The sequence below is a fragment of the Pseudorca crassidens genome, chromosome 5, assembly GCF_039906515.1.
Source record: "Pseudorca crassidens isolate mPseCra1 chromosome 5, mPseCra1.hap1, whole genome shotgun sequence".
Lineage (NCBI taxonomy): Eukaryota > Metazoa > Chordata > Mammalia > Artiodactyla > Delphinidae > Pseudorca > Pseudorca crassidens.
This window is the reverse complement of record NC_090300.1, coordinates 21381061-21403179: the sequence shown is the minus strand read 5'-3', so window position 1 is coordinate 21403179 and position 22119 is coordinate 21381061. Positions and strand designations below refer to the sequence as shown.

The 22119-nt window shown below is 43.4% G+C and overlaps 1 protein-coding gene across 5 annotated transcripts in view; it reads left to right on the top strand.

The window, feature by feature from the left end:
- MED12L (mediator complex subunit 12L) overlaps window positions 1–22119 on the top strand; it is a 329485-nt gene that overhangs the window by 41967 nt on the left and 265399 nt on the right. For all 5 annotated transcript variants that reach the window (XM_067737493.1, XM_067737492.1, XM_067737490.1 and 2 more), the window contains one exon: window positions 257–416. In XM_067737493.1, coding sequence (XP_067593594.1) covers window positions 257–416 — 160 coding nt within the window. The remainder of the gene's footprint in view (window positions 1–256; window positions 417–22119) is intronic.

The window sequence follows — 22119 nt, the reverse complement described above, 5'->3', positions numbered from 1 at the left end:
GAGAGATCGAAAATAATTTGTTTTTATAAATAAGAAAGCACAACTGATAAAACTGTGTTGCCAATGTGCCAAACACTTTTTTCTTAAAATTCGCTTAAAATTCTTTTTTAAAGTGACACGTGCCATTTAAAAAAAGGATATAGTTTTTCATAGCCAGCAGGAACTTAGAGTCTCTTTCTCTTGCTTCCCCTTTCTTTAGGTTGGCCTAGCGATGAACATAATATGTGATTGTTATAAATGTATTATTTCTTTTTAGGTTCCCATCCTTAGTAAAAAAGAAGATGTTTTTGCATATCTAGCTAAGTATTCCGTGCCAATGGTTCGAGCAACGTGGCTGATCAAGATGACTTGTGCCTATTATTCTGCTATTTCTGAAGCGAAAATTAAGAAACGTCAGGCTACTGATCCCAATTTGGGTAAGTGAGACAGTATGATACATTTTACGTTACCCTGTAAACACTTGTTGCCTGCACCTTCCATACCCATCCCAGAGAGGTGAGTCCCGCGAGGGTCCATTAGTGAAGGTAAAAGTCGCTTGAGGTGTGGATGGAGTGCCGGTTCTGTTCACCCAGGCACAGATTCCTCGTTCCTGAGTCAGCAAGTCCTGTTGCTCTTACCTCCAAAACGTGTCCTGTGTCTGAACACGTCACCACCACAGTTCCTGAAATGCTGCTCCAAGCTATCCCCTCTCTCGGCTGGTGACAGTGACAGCCTTCTAACTGGTCTCCCTGCCTATATTTTTGTTCCTTAACGTTCTGGTCTCTCCACAACCGCCACACTGATTGTTCAGCCTAAATCAGATCGTATTGTGTCCTTGTTTATAACTTTACAGTAGTTTCTCATTACAATTAGAATAAAGATCCACATTCTTTTTTTGGGGGGGAGGGTGGAGGTTTAAATTTTTTATTTTTATTTATTTTTTTAACATCTTTATTGGAGTATAATTGCTTTACAGTGATGTGTTAGTTTCTGCTGTATAACAATGTGAATCAGCTATATGTATACATATATCCCCATATCCCCTCCCTCCTGCGGCTCCCTCCCACCCTCCCTATCCCACCCCTCTAGGTGGTCACAAAGCACCGAGCTGATCTCCCTGTGCTGTGCGGCTGCTTCCCACTAGCTGTCTGTTTTACATTTGGTAGTGTATATATGTCCATGCCACTCTCTCAGTTCGTCCCAGCTTACCCTTCCCCCTCCCTGTGTCCTCAAGTCCATTCTCTACATCTGCGTCTTTATTCCTGTCCTGCCCCTAGGTTCTTCAGAACCACTTTTTTTTAGATTCTGTATATATGCGTTAACATACGGTATTTGTTTTTCTCTTCTGACTTACATCACTCTGTATGACAGACTCTAGGTCCATGCACCTCACTACAAATAACTCAGTTTCGTTAAAGATCCAGATGCTTGCCTGCAGCTCCCTCCGTGGTCTGCCCCCTCTTTCTGCGATGTTCCGGCCACACACCCCTCCAACACGTGTACTCCTTCCTTTCCTGGGCCCCCCTCTGCCTTTCCTCTTCACCCTGTGCTTGAGTTGCTCTTCTCTAGACTATTTGCAGCCTCCTTCTCTTCACCGAGGCTTTGGCTCAGTGTCATTTCCCCAGCAGGTTTTGCCTGCCCACCCAGCTACATAGCATTCTCTCTCTTTTTCACCTTCCTCCCAGTTGTGTTCTCATGTGTTGTTATTTTATTCACAGCACGTTTCTCTGTCTGAAATCATCTTTTAAGATTTTGTGTGCGTCATCCTCTCTCTCGGTCTCTCACACACACACGCACGTGCACAGACACACGCACTGGTAGGTCTTTGTTGAATGGACTGAAGGGAAACTACTTTCAGTCAGAGTTTCTGCTCTTTTGGTGACTAGACAGTGACTCCTTGAGGTGGTGCTGAAACATGCTTGATGAAAGGTTGGATGCTACGTTAGAACTGTGCACAGAGAGTTGTATATAAAGAGTCCATGTAAAGATTAGGTTTACAAATAGTTCTTTATGACATGGAAGCGTGCTTATGGTTTTATAAGGCAGGCCCCCAACTGCAAAGCTCTGAGGGGCAGGATGGAAAGCACAAATGTCCTCCACTGCCAGGAGGCACCCTAGGGGAGTGAGTCGGGGCGTGGTGCATTTGGGAGTGGTAAAGGGGCCTCCACGAACCGGAGAGTGGGGACATTCTAAAAGCATGAACACAGAGATTCAAAACAAAAAATGGCCTGATTCTATGGCTGCCACCTTTGAGTTCAGCATTATCTCGTGTGTCAAAATAACAAGCAAAAATTAACTGTACTTAAAAAACAAAACTGTGTAGTGTATGTATATAAATGTCAAGAAAAAAAAAGGGAGGAAATAATCCACAAAGTTGACGATGGTTGTCTCTGAGTCTCTTTTCACGGTAGTCTTGTGTTAACTACGTGTCTGATTTTTTCATCAGCTTATTATTTTATTGGGGGAAACAAAAGAAGTGTCCCTTTTTTATTACTAAAGTAGTTATGTTCTCATTACAGTATTTTCAAATGGTGCTGAAGTAGATACAATACAGTGTATAAATTTCTTTTCTCCCTTGTCCATGTTTTCCTTCTTGAACTTTCCTTCCTTCATATACAGACACATATGTGCAATTCTTCTTTATCTCGTTCTCTCTACCTGTCTATATCTATCCGTGTATCGATTGCATTTAATAATAATTCTCCCCATAACCTGGATATCTAGTTGCTTCTTAGCCACCTCTACTTTGATGACGAATAGGCATCCGAAACCTAATGTGTATCAAATCAAAGTTGATTTCTCACCATCCCGAAACTTGTTCCTTCCTCAGACTTCTCCTTAGTAAATGTTATACATAGCCATCAGGCGAATAAGTGTAAAAGACGTATTGTCATTCTGGGCTTTTCGCTTCCTCTCGAAACTCTGCATTTACTCCCTCAGCAATCCTGTTAACTTTACTTTCAAAATCGAATCAGAATCCAACAAGGTATTCCTGCTCCCGCTGCTGCCACCGTGGCCCAAAGCACCAGCAACCCCACCTTCGCCTGTGCTTTTTATTGCAGGGCCTCCAGCGGACCTTGTTTCTCTTCTTGCCCCTCTAATGACAACTTCCCAGTTTGCGGTCAGAGTGATTCTGCTAGGACGTACATCATGGTTCACGCCTGTGCGCAGCATCCTCTCGCGGCTGCCTGTCTCTCTCGGGCATGTGCCTCAGCCAGCACCAGCAGCCCGTATGCACATCGTGACCTCAGGCATTGACCCGTGGCTGCCACTCTCCCTCTCGCCCCCGGATATCCCCCTGGCCTGCCCTCTCCCCCACTGCTGGCGTAGCTCACAGGGCACTTCCTAAGAAAAGCCTTCTCGTCACGTCCTGCTTCATTTTTCTTCATAGCTCTTAATGCCATCTCATTATATTTTAATTTATTGATCACCTATTTCTACTGACCCTGAGCTGTACTGATTCTTCATGAGATATTTTGTCAGATTTGTTCCGTGCTGCATCTCCTAGGACAGTACCTGGCATACAAAAGATGCTCAGTAGTTTTCACGATAAGTACATGAACAGTTAGGCTTGAAGCGTTTGTGTGTATGTTTGTGCATATGTGTGCATGCTTTTTTTTTTCTTCTCATTTTCTAATTTGCTCCAATTTGTAATTCTTGAAACCTTCAGCATTGCTAGCTATAACGGAGAGACTACTCTCCATTCCTTAGATGCTCTTCATATTTTTTGGTAACTTGTTCCTGTTTTCCTTGATATTCCATTTAATCTGATTTTAACTGTCATGAAAAAAGGTGATCATGCAGGAATGATTCTGCCAAATGAAATGTGAACAATTTTAGGACAAATGAAAGTCTGATGGACACTCACGGTTTGTGAAGAACACGTAGTTAAGAGTTTTTAGGCCTCCCAGATATGAATGCATCACCAGGACTGTATGATTTCCTCTACCAAATGGAGGGAAGCCTAGCTCCAGTGTCTAGCTCAGAACATCATGGACTTCTTGTTGGATTCATTACTTTTGCTGTTAATTTCCTTACCAGTGTGATCAGTTGGTTTCGGGAGGGGATTATTTTCTAACCCCCCCCCCCCAAGCTCAAATTTCTATTATCTGCACACCCACAACAGACAGTTGATTAGGTTCACCCACTAGCTGTGTTTTCTCTTGTTTCATAAGCCACATAACACACGATTCCATTTTTCGGCTCAGTTTATTTACAAAGTATTACATGGTCTTTATGATTATTCTTCTTTTTTATACATCTTTATCGGAGTATAATTGCTTTACAATGGTGTGTTAGTTTCTGCTTTATAATAAAGTGAATCAGTTATACCTATACATATGTTCCCATATCTCTTCCCTCTTGCGTCTCCCTCCCACCCACCCTCCCTATCACACCCCTCTAGGTGGTCACAAACCACTTAGCTGATCTGCCTGCGCTGTGCGGCTACTTCCCACTAGCTATCTGTTTTACGTTTGGTAGTGTATATATGTCCATGCCACTCTCGCACTTTGTCACAGCTTACCCTTCCCCCTCCCCATATCCTCAAGTCCGTTCTGTAGCAGGTCTGTGTCTTTATTCCTGTCTTACCCCTAGGTTCTTCATGACATTTTTTTTTCTTAGATTCCATATATATGTGTTAGCATATGGTATTTGTCTTTCTCTTTCTGACTTACTTCACTCTGTATGACAGACTCTAGGTCCATCCACCTCACTACAAATAACTCAATTTCATTTCTTTTTATGGCTGAGTAATATTCCATTGTATATATGTGCCACATCTTCTTTATCCATTCATCCGATGATGGACACTTAGGTTGTTTCCATCTCTGGGCTATTGTAAATAGAGCTGCAATGAACATTTTGGTACATGACTGTTTTTGAATTTTGGTTTTCTCAGGGTATATGCCCAGTAGTGTGATTGCTGGGTCATATGGTAGTTCTATTTGTAGTTTTTTAAGGAATCTCCATACTGTTTTCCATAGTGGCTGTATTAATTTACATCCCCACCAACAGTGCAAGAGGGTCCCCTTTTCTTCACACCCTCTCCAGCATTTATTGTTTCTAGGTTTTTTGATGATGGCCATTCTGACCAGTGTGAGATGATATCTCATTGTAGTTTTGATTTGCATTTCTCTAATGATTAATGATGTTGAGCATTCTTTCATGTGTTTGTTGGCAATCTGTATATCTTCTTTGGAGAAATGTCTATTTCGGTCTTCTGCCCATTTTTGGATTGGGTTTTTTTTTGTTATTGAGCTGCATGAGCTGCTTGTAAATTTTGGAGATTAATCCTTTGTCAGTTGCTTCATTTGCAAATATTTTCTCCCATTCTGAGGGTTGTCTTTTGGTCTTGTTTGTGGTTTCCTTTGCTGTACAAAAGCTTTGAAGTTTCATTAGGTCCCATTTGTTTATTTTTGTTTTTATTTCCATTTCTCTGGAGGTGGGTCAAAAAGGATCTTGCTGTGATTTATGTCATAGAGTGTTCTGCGTATGTTTTCCTCTAAGAGTTTGATAGTTTCTGGCCTTACATTTTGGTCTTTAATCCATTTTGAGCTTATTTTTGTGTATGGTGTTAGGGAGTGATCTAATCTCATACTTTGACATGTAGCTGTCCAGTTTTCCCAGCACCACTTATTGAAGAGGCTGTCCTTTCTCCACTGTACATTACTGCCTCCTTTATCAAAGATAAGGTGACCATATGTGCATGGGTTTATCTCTGGGCTTTCTGTTCTGTTCCATTGATCTATATTTCTGTTTTTGTGCCAGTACCATACTGTCTTGATTACTGTAGCTTAGTAGTATAGTCTGAAGTCAGGGAGCCTGATTCCTCCAGCTCTGTTTTTCGTTCTCAAGATTGCTTTGGCTATTCGGGGTCTTCTGTGTTTCCATACAAATTGTGAAATTTTTTGTTCTACTACCGTGAAAAATGCCAGTGGTAGTTTGATAGGGATTGCATTGAATCTGTAGATTGCTTTGGTAGTAGAGTCATTTTCACAATGTTGATTCTTCCAATCCAAGAACATGGTATATCTCTTCATCTATTTGTATCATCTTTAATTTCTTTCAGTGTCTTATAAATTTCTGCATAGAGGTCTTTTATCTCCTTAGGTAGGTTTATTCCTAGGTATTTTATTCTTTTTGTTGCAATGGTAAATGGGAGTGTTTTCTTGATTTCACTTTCAGATTTTGCATCATTAGTGAATAGGAATGCCAGAGATTTCTGTGCATTAATTTTGTATCCTGCCACTTTACCAAATTCATTGATTAGCTCTAGTAGTTTTCTGGTAGCATCTTTAGGATTCTCTATGTATAGTGTCATGTCATCTGCAAACAGTGACAGCTTTACTTCTTCTTTTCCGATTTGGATTCCTTTTATTTCCTTTTCTTCTCTGATTGCTGGGGCTAAAACTTCCAAAACTATGTTGAATAATAGTGGTGAGGGTGGGCAACCTTGTCTTGTTCCTGATCTTAGTGGAAATGCTTTCAGTTTTTCACCATTGAGGAGGGTGTTTACTGTGGGTTTGTCATATATGGCCATTATTATGTTGAGGAAAGTTCCCTCTATGCCTACTTTCTGCAGGGTTTTTATCATAAATGGGTGTTGAATTTTGTCGAAAGCTTTCTCTGCATCTATTGAGATGACCATATGGTTTTTCTCCTTCAGTTTGTTAATATGGTGTATCACCTTGATTGATTTGAGTATATTGAAGAATCCTTGCATTCCTGGAATAAACCCCACTTGATCATGCTGTATGATCCTTTTAATGTGTTGTTGGATTCTGTTTGCTAGTATTTTGTTGAGGATTTTTGCATCTATGTTCATCAGTGATATTGGCCTGTAGTTTTCTTTCCTTGTGACATCCTTGTCTGGTTTTAGTATCAGGGTGATGGTGGCCTTGTAGAATGAGTTTGGGAGTGTTCCTCCCTCTACTATATTTTGGAAGAGTTTGAGAAGGATAGGTGTTAGCTCTTCTCTAAATGTTTGATAGAATTCACCTGTGAAGCCATCTGGTCCTGGGCTTTTGTTTGTTGGAAGATTTTTAATCACAGTTTCAATTTCAGTGCTTGTGATTGGTCTGTTCGTATTTTCTATTTCTTCCTGATTCAGTCTTGGCAGGTGGTGCATTTCTAAGCATTTGTCCATTTCTTCCAGGTTGTCCATTTTATTGGCATAGAGTTGCTTGTAGTAATCTCTCATGATCTTTAGTATTTCTGCAGTGTCAGTTGTTACTTTTCCTTTTTCATTTCTAATTCTATTGAGTCTTCTCCCTTTTTTTCTTGATGAGTCTGGCTAATGGTTTATCAATTTTGTTTATCTTCTCAAAGAACCAGCTTTTAGTTTTATTGATCTTTGCTATTGTTTCCCTCATTTCTTTTTTAATTATTTCTGATCTGATCTTTATGATTTCTTCTTTATGATTTCCTTCTGCTAACTTTGGGGTTTTTTGTTCTTCTTTCTCTAATTGCTTTAGGTGCAAGGTTAGGTTGTTTATTCGAGATGTTTCCTGTTTCTTAAGGTAGGATTGTATTGGTATAAACTCCCCTCTTAAAACTGCTTTTGCTGCATCCCATAGGTTTTGGGTTGTCATGTCTCCATGGTCATTTGTTTCTAGATAGTTTTTAATTTCCTCTTTGATTTCTTCAGTGATCACTTCGGTATTAAGTAGTGTATGGTTTAGCCTCCATGTGTTGTATTTTTTACAGATCTTTTCCTGTAATTGATATCTAGTCTCATAGCGTTGTGGTCAGAAAAGATACTTGATACAATTACAATTTTCTTAAATTTACCAAGGCTTGATTTGTGACCCAAGATATGATCTATCCTGGAGAATGTTCCATGAGCACTTGAGAAAAATGTGTATTCTGTTGTTTTTGGATGGAATGTCCTATAAATATCAATTAAGTCCATCTTGTTTAATGTATCATTTAAAGCTTGTGTTTCCTTATTTAATTTCATTTTGGATGATCCGTCCATTGGTGAAAGTGGGGTGTTAAAGTCCCCTACTATGGATGTGTTACTGTCGATTTCCCCTTTTATGGCTGTCAGTATTTGCCTTATGTATTGAGGTGCTCCTATGTTGGGTGCATAAATATTTACAATTGTTATATCTTCTTGGATCGATCCCTTGATCATTATGTAGTGTCCTTCTTTGTCTCTTCTAATAGTCTTTATTTTAAAGGCTATTTTGTCTGATATGAGAATTGCTACTCCAGCTTTCTTTTAGTTTCCATTTGCATGGAATATCTTTTTCCATCCCCTCACTTTCAGTCTGTATGTGTCTCTAGGTTTGAAGTGGTTCTCTTGTAGACAGCATATATACGGGTGTTGTTTTTGTATCCATTCAGCCAGTCTGTGTCTTTTCGTTGGAGCATTTCATCCATTTACATTGAGGTAATTATCAATATGTATGTTCCAATTACCATTTTCTTAATTGTTTTGGGTTTGTTATTGTAGGTCTTTTCCTTCTCTTGTGTTTCTTGCCTAGAGAAGATCCTTCAGCATTTGTTGTAAAGCTGGTTTGGTGGTGCTGAACTCTCTCAGCTTTTGCTTGTCTGTAAAGGTTTTAATTTCTCCATCAAATCTGAGTGAGATCCTTGCTGGGTAGAGTAATCTTGGTTGTAGGTTTTTCTCCTTCATCACTTTAAATATGTCCTGCCACTCCCTTCTGGCTTGCGGAGTTTCTGCTGAAAGATCAGCTGTTAACCTTATGGGGATTCACTTGTGTGTTATTTGTTGTTTTTCCCTTGCTGCTTTTAATATGTTTTCTTTGTATTTAATTTTTGATAGTTTGATTAATACATGTCTTGGCATGTTTCTCCTTGGACTTACCCTGTATGGGACTCTCTGTGCTTCCTGGACTTGATTAACTATTTCCTTTCCCATATTAGGGAAGTTTTCAACTGTAATCTCTTCAAATATTTTCTGTCCCTTTCTTTTTCTCTTCTTCTTCTGGAAACCCTACAATTTGAATGTTGGTGCGTTTAATGTTGTCCGAGAGGTCTCTGAGGCTGTCCTTAGTTCTTTTCGTTCTTTTTTCTTTATTCTGCTCTGCAGTAGTTATTTCCACTATTTTATCTTCTAGGTCAGTTATCCGTTCTTTTGCCTCAGTTATTCTGCTATTGATCCCTTCTAGAGTATTTTTATTTTCATTTATTGTGTTTTTCACTGTTGCTTGTTTCATCTTTAGTTCTTCCAGGTCCTTGTTAAATGTTTCTTGCATTTTCTCTATTCCATTTCCAAGATTTTGGATCATCTTTACTATTATTATTCTTTTTCAGGTAGAATTCTTTTTCAGGTAGACTGCCTATTTCCTCTTCATATGTTAGGTCTTGTGGGTTTTTATCTTGCTCCTTCATCTGCTGTGTGTTCCTCTGTCTTCTCATTGCGCTTATCTTACTGTGTTTGGGGTCTCCTTTTTGCAGGCCGCAGGTTCGCAGTTCCCATTGTCTTTGGTGTCTGTCCCCAGTGGCTAAGGTTGGTTCAGTGGGTTGTGGGCTTCCTGGTGGAGGGGACTAGTGCCTGTGTTCTGGTGGATGAGGCTGGATCTTGTCTTTCTGGTGGGCAGGTCCACATCTGATGGTGTGTTTCGGGGTGTCTGTGGACTTACTGTGATTTTAGGCAGCTGCTCCACTAATGGGTGGGGTTGTGTTCCTGTCTTGCTAGTTGTTTGGCATAGGGTGTCCAGCACTGTAGCTTGCTGGTCGTTGAGTGAAGCTGGGTGTTAGTGTTGAGATCTCTGGGAGATTTTCGCTGTTTGATATTACGTGGAGCTGGGAGGTCTCCTGTGGACCAGTGTCCTGAAGTTGGCTCTCCCACCTCAGAGGCACAGTACTGACTCCTGGCTGCAGCACCAAGAGCCTTTCATCCACATGGCTCAGAATAAAAGGGAGAAAAAGTAGAAAGAAAGAAAGAAAGAAGATAAAAGAAAATAAAGTTATTAAAATAAAAAATAATTATTAAGAAAAAATTTTTTTAAAAAAGAAAAAACAACAACAACAAAAAATGGATGGATAGAACCCTAGGACAAATGGCGGAAGCAAAGCTATACAGACAAAAATCTCACGCAGAAGCATATACATACACACAAAAAGAGGAAAAGGGGAAAAAATCATAAATCTTGCTCTCAAAGTCCACCTCCTTAATTTGGGATGATTCATTGTCTATTCAGGTATTCCACAGATGCAGGTACATCAAGTTGATTGTGGAGCTTTAATCCGCTGCTCCTGAGGCTGCTGGGAGAGATTTCCCTTTCTCTTCTTTGTTCGCACAGCTCCCGGGGCTCAGCTTTGGATTTGGACCTGCCTCTGCGTGTAGGTCGCTGGAGGGCGTCTGTTCTTTGCTCAGACAGGACGGGGTTAAAGGAGCCGCTGATTCGGGGGCTCTGGCTCACTCAGGCCGGGGGTGAGGGAGGGGCACGGAGTGTGGGGCGAGCCTGCGGCGGCAGAGGCCGGTGTGACGTTGCACAGCCTGAGGCGCGCCGTGTGTTCCCCTGGGGGAGTTGTCCCTGGATCACGGGAACCTGGCAGTGGCGGGCTGCACAGGCTCCCCAGAAGTGGGGTGTGGAGAGTGACCTGTGCTCGCACACAGGCTTCTTGGTGGCGGCAGCAGCAGCCTTAGCATCTCATGCCCGTCTTTGGGGTCCGCGCTTTTAGCCGCGGCTCGCGCCCGTCTCTGGAGCTCCTTTAAGCAGCGCTGTTAATCCCCTCTCCTCGTGCACCAGGAAACAAAGAGGGAAAAAAAAGTCTCTTGCCTCTTCGGCAGCTCCAGACTTTTTCCCGGACTCCCTCCTGGCTAGCCGTGGCGCACTAACCCCCTTCAGGCTGTGTTCACGCCGCCAACCCCAGTCCTCTCCTGGCGCTCAGACCAAAGCCCGAGCCTCAGCTCCCAGCCCCGCCCGCCCTGGCGGGTGAGCAGACAAGCTTCTCGGGCAGGTGAGTGCTGGTCGGCACCGATCCTCTGTGCGGGAATCTGTCCGCTTTGCCCTCCGCACCCCTGTGGCTGTGCTCTCCTCCGCGGCTCCGAAGCTTCCCCCGCTCCGCCACCCGCAGTCTCCGCCCATGAAGGGGTTTCCTAGTGTGTGGAAACCTTTCCTACTTCACGGCTCCTCCCATTGGTACAGGTCCCATCCCTATTCTTTTGTCTCTATTTTTTCTTTTTTTTTTTTTTTTGCCCTACCCAGGTACCTAGGGGGTTTCTTGCCTTTTGGGAGGTCTGAGGTCTTCCGCCAGCATTCAGTAGGTGTTCTGTAGGAGTTGTTCCATGTGTAGATGTATTTCTGATGTATCTGTGGGGAGGAAGGTGATCTCCGCATCTTACTCTTCCGCCGTCTTTCCCCTCACTATGATTATCCTTGAGTATTAAAAAGTGTGAATGTTAGGGCTTCCCTGGTGCGTGGTGGTTGGGGGTCCGCCTGCTGATGCAGGGGACATGGGTTCGTGCCCCAGTCCGGGAAGACCCCACGTGCCGCGGAGCAGCTGGGCCCGTGAGCCGTGGCCACTGAGCCTGCGCGTCCGGAGCCTGTGCTTCTCAACGGGAGAGGCCACAACAGTGAGAGGCCCACGTACTGCAGAAGAAAAGAGAAAAGTGTGAATGTTAAATCCATGAAGGTCAATTGCCTTCTGTCCTTTTCTCAGGGTACGGTATAAAAGCTTTGACCTAAAAAATGCTTAGGGCTAAAAATATTTTAAAATTGTGTGAATTTTAGAACCTCACCCCTAACCTTTTAGGTCTAACATCTCAGAAAGAGCTTTGGGCTGTACTCGTCTTGGCTCTGGTGCTACGTGTCTGGGTGACTGAAAGCAAAGTCCTTAGTTCTCCAGACATGGATCTCCTCCTCCTGATCCAATCCATGGTCCACGTGGCCTTTAATTGCCATGGTCTTCAGCTTTTCTTTTTTTGACCTTGACATTTTTGAGGGGTACAGGCCAGTTATTTTGTAGAATGTCCCTTGGTTTGTATTTATCCAGTTGCTCATCATCAGATTCTTGTTAAGCCCTTTTGGTGGGAGTATCATGGAAGTGATGCTGTGAGTGTCTCGGTACCTCCCATGGCATTGTCCCAGTACCAGTGGTGATAACTTTGAGCTTTTGGGTAAGGTGGTGTCTATCAGGTTTCTCCACTGCAGAGTTACTGTTTTATCCTTTGTGATTAATAGGTAATTTAACTAGGTAGATATCCAATTGCTCTTTCTATATTCTTACATGTGTTTTAAAAATGCAAATGTAGTGTACTATTTATACTGTATGAAAAGAGCACACAGTTTTAAATATCTGATCTTGGTTTGCTGTCATTCTGTTACACCGAGTATCTCTCACTTACTACTTTGTCTTCAGCAGCTTCTTCAGCTTCTTTAAGCAAATTAAACGGTGCCTTTGGAAACATTTGACTGTGTAGACATGGCCATAATGTAGCAAGTTTCACACTCCAAGCAAGCTGTACAGCCAAGCAAGTACACACATATATGTGTTGAATTGCATTAAATTGCATACACTGCAGATGATTAACTTGCAGTAATAGTTTCTGTGTTCTAGAAACCATTCAGCACATTTGGGGCAAGATTGACTATTGAGTGTCACCCTCTTCTGGCGTTGGTTTTATGGCTTCCATTGTCTTGATGATCGTTCTTAGGATTTGTGAAATGTTTTCAGTAGAAATAGCCTTTATTCCTTTGTAATAGAAACATATGTTTTATTTTCAGTTTCCACATTCAGTGTTGGAACAGAGCTATACAGCACTGCTGTTTGATTTTATTGAAGAGAGTTTTTCCTAATGTTCAGTGGGCTAACAGTAACAAGGAAGCAGGCCTGTTGTGTACATTCTTTAAATGTAGCAACACAGAAATCTTCACTGTCATTATGCAGAGTTACAGATCTAAAATGAAGAGTAAGTGAGTTGCTGCCCTGGGGAGCTTGCAGCGGGCAAACACATACCTAGTGCAGTGTGTACCCAAAAGTGAGAGGGGCGAGAGGGGCCTTGGGTTTCTGGGTGAGGTTGCCTGTGTAGTTTCAAGGTGGGGGGGGGCAAAGAAATAATTGACTTGTACAAATGCTAACATCAGGGCAGAGATTTTAAACCAGAGGTGAATTAGGGAAGCTTGGAAGAAGAGACTTTAATTCTCCCTCTTTATGAGACCTGAAAAAAATAAGAGGTTATAGGTGGACATGATGTTTAGAAAATGCCGTCTAATAGATGAGTGTTAAGAGACTCAGGGAAGGAGTACCAGACGTGATACATATTTGGTTTCCAATATTTTTTGGAATTGAATGAAGTTTCGTTTTTAGAACAAGAATATTTAACTGTCTTAAGTGTTTTGAGCTCACCAGAGAAGAGCATTTAAAATGGGCTAACTAAGGGAGTTCCCTGGTGGTCCAGTGGTTAGGACTCGGTGCTCTCACTGCTGGGGCCCGGGTTCTCCCCGGTCGGGGAACCAAGATCCCGCAAGGTGTGCGTTGCAGCCAAAAAAAAAAAAAAAAAAAAAAAAAAATTTTAAAATAAAAACCAATCAGTCAGTAAAATGAGCTAGATAATACTTAAAAAAAAAGTAAAACCTACACAGAGTTATATAATTAAAATCTCTGAACAGATTTGTAAATGGGACTGTGGTAGATAACACAGAAGCCTGTACGTTTATTTGTAGGAACTTCCCCAACGGTAAGGAGGAGTCTTACCGTTAATGAGTTACGTGAGCTCATCATATACCTCTAGTATGTACTGTTATGCCATTCTTGCTAACGCTGGAACAGTGGCTGTCCCTTGAGCGGTTATGGACCCACCTTCACTGCGGCGGGCGGGATTTTGGCGCACCCGACAGCCCTAGATTGAATCAGCTCCTGACGCGTCCTGTGAAAATGAGCTTTCCAGCCTTGGGGATACCTCCTCCTTTTGCCGTTGGGCCCTACGACGGTGTTTCCTGTGGGCTAGTGTGAGAACAGCCCTCCCCAGGGCCACCAGGGTGGCTGTGATGTGCCGTGGTACCGCCTTCCCCCTTTCTTAGTGAGCGCTGGCTCAGCTCTCTGTCTGTTGTCTGATTTATCATTCAGGAGCCCTGGGAGGAAGTTCACAGATGAAGACACTGATGTGCAGGTGGGGAACGGAGCCCCTTAGCTCGTGCGTCCAGACCGGGCCCCGGAGTCTGTGCTGGGCGCTGTGCTGGTCGGTGGGGACGCAGGGGAGAATGTGGTCACTGCCCCGTGGTGTTCACAAGTGGGGGGAGGGGGCACACAGCCAAACACTGCAGATATTAGAGGAGGAAGGAAGCGCAAACAGCGAAGCGCGTAAAATGCGGAGGGAGCCCCAAGGGGCTTGGGAAGCCTGGGGAGGTCGCAGAGGAAGCGCCGTCTGAGGGCAGTTTTGGACGAAGTAGCGTTGCCTAGGAGGAAAGAGTCGGGGTCTGTCGTGCAGGGAAGGGCATTTCTGGCAGAGGAATGGCATCTGCGGGGGAGTAGGGCCATCAGGCGGTCTGACGTGGGACCACCAGGGTTTACTTTGGTCTGGCGCGTCAGGTCCCCGTGGGGCGGTGCGGAAAGGCCGTGGGGAGGCGTGTTCACTAGAGCCGCATGGTGGGGAGCCCTGGAAGGGCTTCTCACTACTATGACTGTTGTCATCACACTCCCCCACAGCTTCTTGTCTGTGCCATGGGCGTAACTGACAGTGTCTTCTGAGGATGAAGTGAGTCAGTACCTCTGCAGCGTTCAGAACAGTGTCCACCACACTAAGTGGCCGGTAAATATAGACCTTTAAGAAATAGTATGCAACAACTGCACTAGGACTACGGTCATCACGAGCCAGTCTCCGCTAATGATTGCAGGCATTGTGCTGGGAACTTTACAGACATTATTTGGAATCATTACAACGTGCTTTCAACGTAGGTTTTATTGTTCCGTTCCGTGTATGCGGGGCCCAAGCCTCAGAAGTTAAGTCACTAGCTGGCACACACGGAGTGGACCTACTAGGAGATGTCTGCTCTTTCCTCCCCACTGTGATGGTTGACGGGGGCATGTGCATGTTGTAGGTCTGGCCCCGGGAGGCAAGGAGCATCGCTAGGGAGAAAGGTGCGGGCAGGGAACAGGCTGCAGGACTTGGGGGCTGTGGGCAGCATCAGAGGAGCCAGAACTCCTGTGCTCGCGGGTGCCACGGGGAGCAGGCAAAGCATAGCAAAGCCCAGGGGGCCAGAGAGACGAGAGCCAGGTGAAACTGCTTGCAAGATGAGCAGCTCTAATTCTGGCTAGGAATTGTTGGGTGTTCAATATGGTGAAGAGTGACAAGTCATATCATGGGCATGAGGGCTTTTTTGGGGAAACAGATTAGAAGAAGCTTAAAATGCTTTGTGGTTAAACTGCCCAGGGAACTGCTCTGTTTACCCCCAGTTGTTTCCTCTGTACCCCTGAGGCTTTGTTGGGTTGGGCCTTTGGGGTGGGCGAGAGACTTTTCTTGGTTGACTGTGCTCTTGGAATCACCGTCCTTATCGCCCCCAAAATACGTAGAAGAAACAGCTCCCTTTCTTGCTCAGTGGGTAATTAATTTGTGACATATTCATTGAGCCATTTGGACTGCAAAAATAAGCCCTGCTCAACACATAATTGACAGTCTGGTTTCTTATCGGAGCCAGCCAGCTTACATTCAGTTTGGGTCCTTGAAGACGGTGCATACTTTTTTTGATTCCAGGGACGAGTTTTGAGTTTCAAGTCAAGATTGCCTCCACGTTTTCACGTGTTCCTTGTATCTTATTTGTCATAAAGGAGATATCTGCCTTGTTTACTATGAAAATAACCCTGAAGGCTGGACAGATGTGCTTGCATAAGCATAATTTAAATTCATGCTTCACCTAGGCGTGAAAAATAGGTTTTAATTGGTGAGGGAACTCTGGCTATATCCAGTAAAAACCACTCTCCAATAGAAGGAACAGGACCTATGGGTACTACTTTGGCGCGTGCAACCGTTCCATTCCTTTTCACCTGAAAGTTGTAGCATCCATTGATGAACCGAGTCCAAAACCATTATTTCACTGGGAATGGCTAGATGTTGGCATTCTTCTGTAAAAATGGGCTTTCCCTCATCAGCTGTGATAAATCATAAAATTCTTTCTAAAAAAAAAAAGGCAGAATAAATGCTAAATTCTTTTCCTTTGAGTATCAGTTTTCAGAGTAAGAATTGCTGTCATTGCACATTTAGTTCTTTAATAAATGAGTTTCTCCTTGTTTTGTCCTTATTTACAAAAATGTATCTTTGGTCATTGTTATGGGCTTACTGATATTCCTTCATTCAGCATTTTGCAACCTGTTACACTTGTTGTTCGTTTTAGTGTTCCAGTTGTCCCAAAGGTGGCCATTGAAGATGTTTGAAGCTCTTTTGTATCCTTTGACGTGACACCATTTGACTTAGAGCACCTCCTTCTTTTTTGGCACAGAAAGCCTCCCAGGTTCATCTTGTACTTTTTCTGCCTCAGGTCTGCAATCAGCCGCTTCTTTATGGAACCCTACTTCTCTCTAGTGGGGAATGGTATTTAGAAAGCAAGATCTGGATGCTGAAAGTGCTCATTGCTACTAGGATGTCATGGCATCTAAGCCCTATCTGGATGCATGGGATACATATATATCTGTGAATAGATGTGTGTGTACACATGTTGTGCATTCCTATGGGAGTTTATATTCCTATTTCCAGTTTATCTCTAACATTCCCATGTAACATTAAAGATTTTTATTAATTTCTCTGATTTTACCTTTATTTCATATCTGTTACATGGACAGTGACATGGTTTCCAGTAACAAGGACATGGTTACTTATCTGTCTTACCCTGCTATAAGCATATACTAGATTCAGAATTAAAATCTATATGTTAGGAAGAAAGGAAATATCTAAGTACAGAACGTCTTGGTGGGAGGTGAAGGAGAGCTGACTATTCCATCATCTTCCATAGTAGGAAGCCAATAGATAATGCTTAAAATCAGGAAGTACAACTGCACGTATGTTATTTAGAGATAAAGAGGTCAACAAAAGAAACACAGTGGATGAAAGAATTGAAAATAATTGCATTTGGGGAATGGGAAATGGAGGAGTCTGTGGACAGTGGACTGCTGTTTTTCACAATAAGTCATACAGAGCTATTGGACTCTAAGACACGTGCAAGTGTAACTTTGATATAAATAAAAAGTTAGCTAAGCCTAATCTCAGTCCCAAATTATTACTCTCTATTTTTGTGTTGTTGATACCTTTTCTGGAAGGTACCTTGCTGAAAAAAAAAATGTGTTTCATGCAAAAGATTTGAAGGAAGCTCAGGGAATGCATTACAGTTTTAGTTCTTCTTAGATAGTATTACGAGAGCTTACTTGTCACTCAGCCAAGTGCTTGCTGCTTGGGACCTTAACAAAAATTGGAAGACTTTAATATTTTTCCAGGTGTGTAGTTGTTCAGTTAATTGGATATGTAAAATTTACAGACTTAAAAATTGAGGTAAAAATCCCATCAAATTTATCATCTTAACCATTTTATATGTACAGTACAGTCTAACTGTCTGCACGTTGTTGTGCAACAGGTCTCCAGAACTTTTTCATCTTGCAAAACTGAAGCTCTATACTCATTAAATAAACTCTCCTTTCCCCTCTATGCCCTCCCTCCACCTCTGTCAACCGCCATTGTACTTTCCTGATTTATATACACTTTTAAATGTTCTCATCAAGTTTAATATGCTACAGTGTTACTCTGCATTCCACATTGTTGCCCTATGGAAACATGTTTCAGCTTTTTCTAAAGTAAAAATGTTATAGCCGGGCCCATGTTAGAATGCTAGTATGTGGTAGTGGTGGTGGTTGTTGGTTGTGTGTGCGCGCGTGTGTGTGCATGCGTGCGTGCGCGTGTGTGTGTGCATGCGCGTGTGTCTGTGTGTGTGTGTGTTTATGATCAGTTAAAGGTAATGTCTGCTCATGATTGCTTTTTGAATTTCTTAGAGAAATGCATTCGGAGAACTTTATATATATATTTTTACTTAAATATATTTTAAATATATTTAAATATATTAAATATATTTAAATATATTTCATTTGAATAAAGAGTGATTTAGTTAAAAAAAAGTATATTAAGATTCTCCGCACTGGAGTAGATGCTGTGAAGTTTTTAACCAAATGGAGGCTGTGCTATCTGCCTTCAAGGGGGCTGCCTTAAAGGCATTTTTGTGGAAACAAGATGCATACATGAAACACAGAGCAACAGTCGGTACATGATTACCAGTAATCATACAGGAAACGACTGGGAGGCTGGAAAAATTAGGGGAGGTTTTCTGTAAGAGTTGAATATGAGCTGGGCCCTAAAGAAATCTAGCCTTTAAGTAAAAATTGGGAGATTTGTGCTTTGTTTTGTTTTCATGTCTTAAACAGTATTTCTTGGTCTTAAATTAGCTAGTTATCTTCCTCTCCAGCAAACTGAGAGCACATGAGTTACATTTATAGTTCTTTTATGTGTACTGTATTTGCTTTGGTTTTTACCAGTGTCGTTTCTTCTGGTCTTGTTGGTTTGGGTGAATTACCTGGTCTTGAATTTCCTGTTCAGAACCCATTGCCGCTCAACAGTTTCTCTGTTTTCTAGTCACTTTTAATGTTGACTCCTGATTGAACTAATGAATCTGTGATAAAATAGTGATCAGAGTCCCAATTTCATTAAAGTTTAGTTTTTTGCTGTCTATGGCTATCAATACGTACATGTACATCTATACCTGGAACATATTATACAGCAAAAATATCTGTTTGTTGGAAGTTTTTGTAGTTTGCAGCCTGGTTTTATATATTGTCAGTTGGGGCAGTCCTCACAGAATCCCTTGGAGGTAGCTAGGTATCTCCATTTTACAAATTAGGGTGAGAAGATCCATGGAAAGTGGGAGAACTGAGAATTCCATCCTGGACTTCCATTTCTGGGTCCTGTTTGCTTTGCAGAGTTTCTAAGCAGCTCATATCAGAGGGGCGACTGTGAGGCTGGGATGGAGTGGGGTATGAGGGGTGTCTCAAAAAGCTCAGTGTTTCGTGAGTGTTTTTATTTGTCGTGCATCTTGTAGCTCTGTTGCTTACAGCATAAAGAGGAGGATTTTGAGAAAAGACAGCTGCTTGTGTGACTTAAAAATTTTTTAAAAGTAGGTAACACATATCCATGGTAGAAAAACACAAAATACCCCAAAGGGCGCAGTGAAGTCTCACCTCACTGTGTCCTCCTGCGGCCCCTCATCACACACTTCAGAAGGAATTGTTGTAACGTTTCTTGTGTATCTTCTGAAATGTATTTTTTTTTGCGGTACGCGGGCCTCTCCCGTTGTGGAGCACCGGCTCCGGACGCGCAGGCTCAGCAGCCATGGCTCACGGGCCCAGCCGCTCCGCGGCATGTGGGATCTTCCGGGACCGGGGCACGAACCCGTGTCCCCTGCATCGGCAGGCGGACTCCCAACCACTGTGCCACCAGGGTGAAATGCATTTTTATGTGTATCTTTAGTGCATGTTTTTACATTCCTTTCAGAAAATGGGTGCTTGCTCTGTGCTGTACACAGAGCGCCTTGTTCTTGTAAGGGGCTCTAAGCTACTAACTTTGTAATACTTATAAAAGCTGGATCTTTTCTTTTTGCAATTTGTATGGGAATGTTAATTCCATGATGAATAGAAAGCTTTTTTTTTTTTTTTTTTTAGGTAAAAAAGACATACTCTAAGTTTCAGGGTCATTTTCAGACAAAGTGTATATAATCTTCCAAATGAAATCCCTGCAATAAAGTGGCTCTTCTGCCCATTTCAACTCACCATGATTTTGGAGTCAAGTAATATACAGAATATATTGACAGGATAGAAAACACATTAAGGGTCGATAAATGGTCAGTTGGAACACCTTTGTGAGAGTAACACAGCTAAGATGAATAGATGGAAATAAACATATCGTATTGATATATGATATCGTACCGTACAATATATCATACGGTCTTGGAATCTTCAGCAAAATAAAACCAGGTGAGTGCTGGAGGAGAGGATACAGGGGATGGGTCTGCGTGGTCTGTATGATGTGTAAGCGTTGTTATGTTTTAGAGCCTTTTGGTCTGGAGTTTCTTTGCACGGTTATCTGGTGATGTGATGTCTGTAGTATTTGTATTCGCGTCCTAGTGGAAGACTCTTGTTCAGAATTACAAATTTTACAGCAACTACGTCTAGGACCTAAGAAGTAAACACTGTGCTGCTCTTACTGTAGGAACTTTACTCAAAGCACAACTGGTCATGGAATTAAATACCAATGCAAAGCGCAAAAAGGAAAAAAAAAAAAAAGAAAATGTAGTTTATTTTTGCTCCACAAATGACTGGGGCTTTCTACTGCCTCCTCTGTAGCAGAAGCTGGAGAAGGGGCAAGGGTAACCAAGCGTCCGATGTAGTGTAATTTCAGTAGCTTAGGCGCCTCCAGCAGGGCCGGCAGCGGGTCTTTCACCAGCACCGCGCCTGCGTTTCACCTCCCCACAAATCCTCAGGAGGGCCCCCCCTTTATTCCCGAGGCTGCAGGAACGCGCAGAGGCATGTTCTCCTGTTCACAGGGAGGCAAATTTGTGTTCTCCTCCTCGAGTCTCTTGTCTTGCCCTAGCTGTCCTCTCCTGGGGCGATGAAGTCCTCAGCCTGGTCTCAGATGTGGAAGGCGGTGGGGACTTGTCCTACGGGGTTGAGTAAACGCGCCAGTTTAATATTTGGAAAAATAACATCCCAGTTATTCCGTGAGAGGAACATCTCAGCTAGGCCAAGGCCGTCGCTCACTCAGAAGTTGGGAGGGATTTGAGGAACTCACCCTCTGATAACTAGAACATTCATTTCCAACGCCCGCCCACCTCCCCAGAAGGGGTGAGGCTGTCACGGCAGGCGTTTCGCACGTGCCCCTCTGTCAGGAGCAAACCGCGAAGCGGTGCTGCCCAGAAGCTCGTGCCGTGGTTGATGGGCGGGATGCGGCGTTCTCGTTCCAGGGGCTGAAACTGGATTCTGCCTTTGGCTTCAGATGCACCTATGGGGTTGACAGAGAAAAAGGACAACTGGAAAAAAATCCCTAAATGCCACAGTTAGCATTTGTCCGCATTAGCCTGAGAACAGGAATCGGAGACCTGACAGCGAGAGGGGCAGACCAAGAAAAGGGTCAGAGGCTGTCCTCAGGTATGAGATGCTGCCCGGCTTCTCGAAGACAGGCAGGCAGGCAGGCGGTTAGGAGTCTCCCTGCTGCTTTGGGACTCAAGTCTCTTTTGCTCCCTCCTCGTCAGCCCCTCTCCTCTCCCCGCCCAAGACCTTGCCGCCCGTCTCCTTGGTTGGCCACGTGGTCTCTTTTTCACCCTGAGATCCTTAGGCATTAAGCGTCAGTCACACAACTGCACAGTTATTTATATGTTGCCCTGTAAGGGCCCTTATCTTTTGGGGGGGCATTGTCCCTCCCTCCTCAGAGCGGTTGGCTGGTTGGACCTTCGCCTCTGTCTGCAGGCTCCCTCCCCTGTCTCACCACCCTTCTCTTGGACTTCAGAGAGGAGCAGACTCCGTCAGTCTCCCTCAACCACCTGTTCACTTCCACCCCAACACACACCTGTATGGACTTACGTGCAGCAGCCAGTCCTCACATGTCTTCCTGTCTTGGCCAGAGAGTTCCTACTTCCAGCCAAGGTTACTTCCTGCCCATCTGGGGGCTCCTGGCCGCCCGGCCTGTAAATCATGCAAGTTTGCTTCCTCTCAGAAGCACACTGTGCTGTGACACAGCAAACTGTGTCACAGTTCTAAGCACATTATATCTTACTTAATTCTCAAAATAGCCATATAGGCTAAGTACACTTATCAGCCTGTTTGATAGACAAGTAACTGACGCATCCAAAGGCTGAGTGACTCGCCCAGGACTCCAAAGCTGCTAAGTGATTCGAGCTGCGACAGGAACCAGGCCACCTGATGCTAGAACCTGGGCTCTTCACCACCAAGCGTGTAAACATACGCTGAGGGCTCAGGGGAGGGCTGAGTTAGTTAGTGCACAAGCCGTATTCTTTGCAGAATAAGCCTTCCTACACCTGGGGCTGTGTCTGCTGGGTACTTCTGCGGTCATAGTCCCGTCGTTTAAGGCATTGAACCCACGTATGATAGAGTTCCCCACATCCATATCTTCACCCCGAGCCTTCT